The sequence below is a fragment of the Saprolegnia diclina genome (genome assembly GCF_000281045.1).
Source record: "Saprolegnia diclina VS20 unplaced genomic scaffold supercont1.19, whole genome shotgun sequence".
In the NCBI taxonomy this organism is placed as follows: domain Eukaryota; phylum Oomycota; class Saprolegniomycetes; order Saprolegniales; family Saprolegniaceae; genus Saprolegnia; species Saprolegnia diclina.
In genome coordinates, this window is record NW_008246086.1 from 711,816 (window position 1) to 712,954 (window position 1,139).

Below are 1,139 nucleotides of genomic sequence, written 5' to 3' on the forward strand. Positions count from 1 at the left end.
GACGGCCTTGCGGATGCAGTTGAGCAGCACGATCGGGCGGAGGCTCGAGCACACGCCTTGCGGCTTGTTGGGCTTGGGCAGGCAGATCAGCGTCCATTCGCCGAGCTGGATAGGCCGTCCTGTAGTTAGACCTTCGTCGAGCAGTTGGGCGAGCGGCATGGCGACGAGGTCGACAACGGCCTTGAGGATTTCGGCCGGCATGTTGTCGGTGCCGCAGGCACGGTTTTGTTGTGGAGCGTCTTTATGGCGGCGTGAAGTTCTTCGGGTGTGATGAGCTGGTCGAGCTGGCGAACTGGGCCTGTGGACACTAGTCCTGATTGGACGATTCTTGAGCAAAATTCGGGCTTCGTTTCTTGGCCACATTCAGGAAAAGCGTGCGCATTCGACGACACAAGAATGTGTACTGGGACGCGTAATAGATTGGTCGTTTAGTAACCAGCATTTTCTTCCCCGATTTTCGATTCGCCCTCGATTGGCCATTTCATTTTGAGCAAATGACGTGGTGCAATGTCTAGTAGTCGTGACAGCACGCACTGACATACGCTGCACGCGGACACGTCAGATTCATATAAAGGCGCACGGGCTCGTGTGATGGCACAGTCGATCCCCACCTCACCTCGTCGTCACACCCCGCATGCAATAGCAAGCCATATCATGTTTCGAAATGTCGAATCGCGTCCATGGTTCGACACGCAACTGTAAAATGACCGGCGCACGTCACAGAAGTCTTTGCACTGGTGACGTGTCCCAAGTGCGGAATCTACGAGTTGAGAGGCTAGATGCAGAATTCTGCGATCGTGAGTCAGCCGCCCGTTCTCGTCGGCGAAATGATGGTCAGGTGATGCCGGCGAAATATTGTCGTTCTTTGGTTGAAGTTCGGGTTGTATTGTTGACAGTGACATTCACTGGAATTTGAGGCTTTATGGAGAAGCGTACATTCTGGTGCCGCAAGCTTGGTGCTATTAATAACGTTAGTGCTGGTACCGGTGTATGTAGATGACGCAGGCTGTTTAAATGATGTCTATAGTCATACTGTCAATCGAATGACGTCAGGATATGAAGTTGGGTTTACAGTTCTCATACGAACTAACGCTGCGTGTCAAGACTTCAATTAACCGTGCCGTCAAGTCGACAAAGAT

General features: G+C 52.2%; 1 protein-coding gene across 1 annotated transcript; it reads right to left on the bottom strand.

The window, feature by feature from the left end:
* Positions 1–30: 30 nt before the first annotated feature.
* SDRG_07013 (hypothetical protein) lies at positions 31–201 on the bottom strand (the record flags this gene model as incomplete). The annotated part of the gene is made up of 1 exon (XM_008612830.1): positions 31–201. A coding segment is annotated over one exon (171 nt), but the record flags the coding sequence as incomplete, so codon positions are not given.
* Positions 202–1,139: the final 938 nt, after the last annotated feature.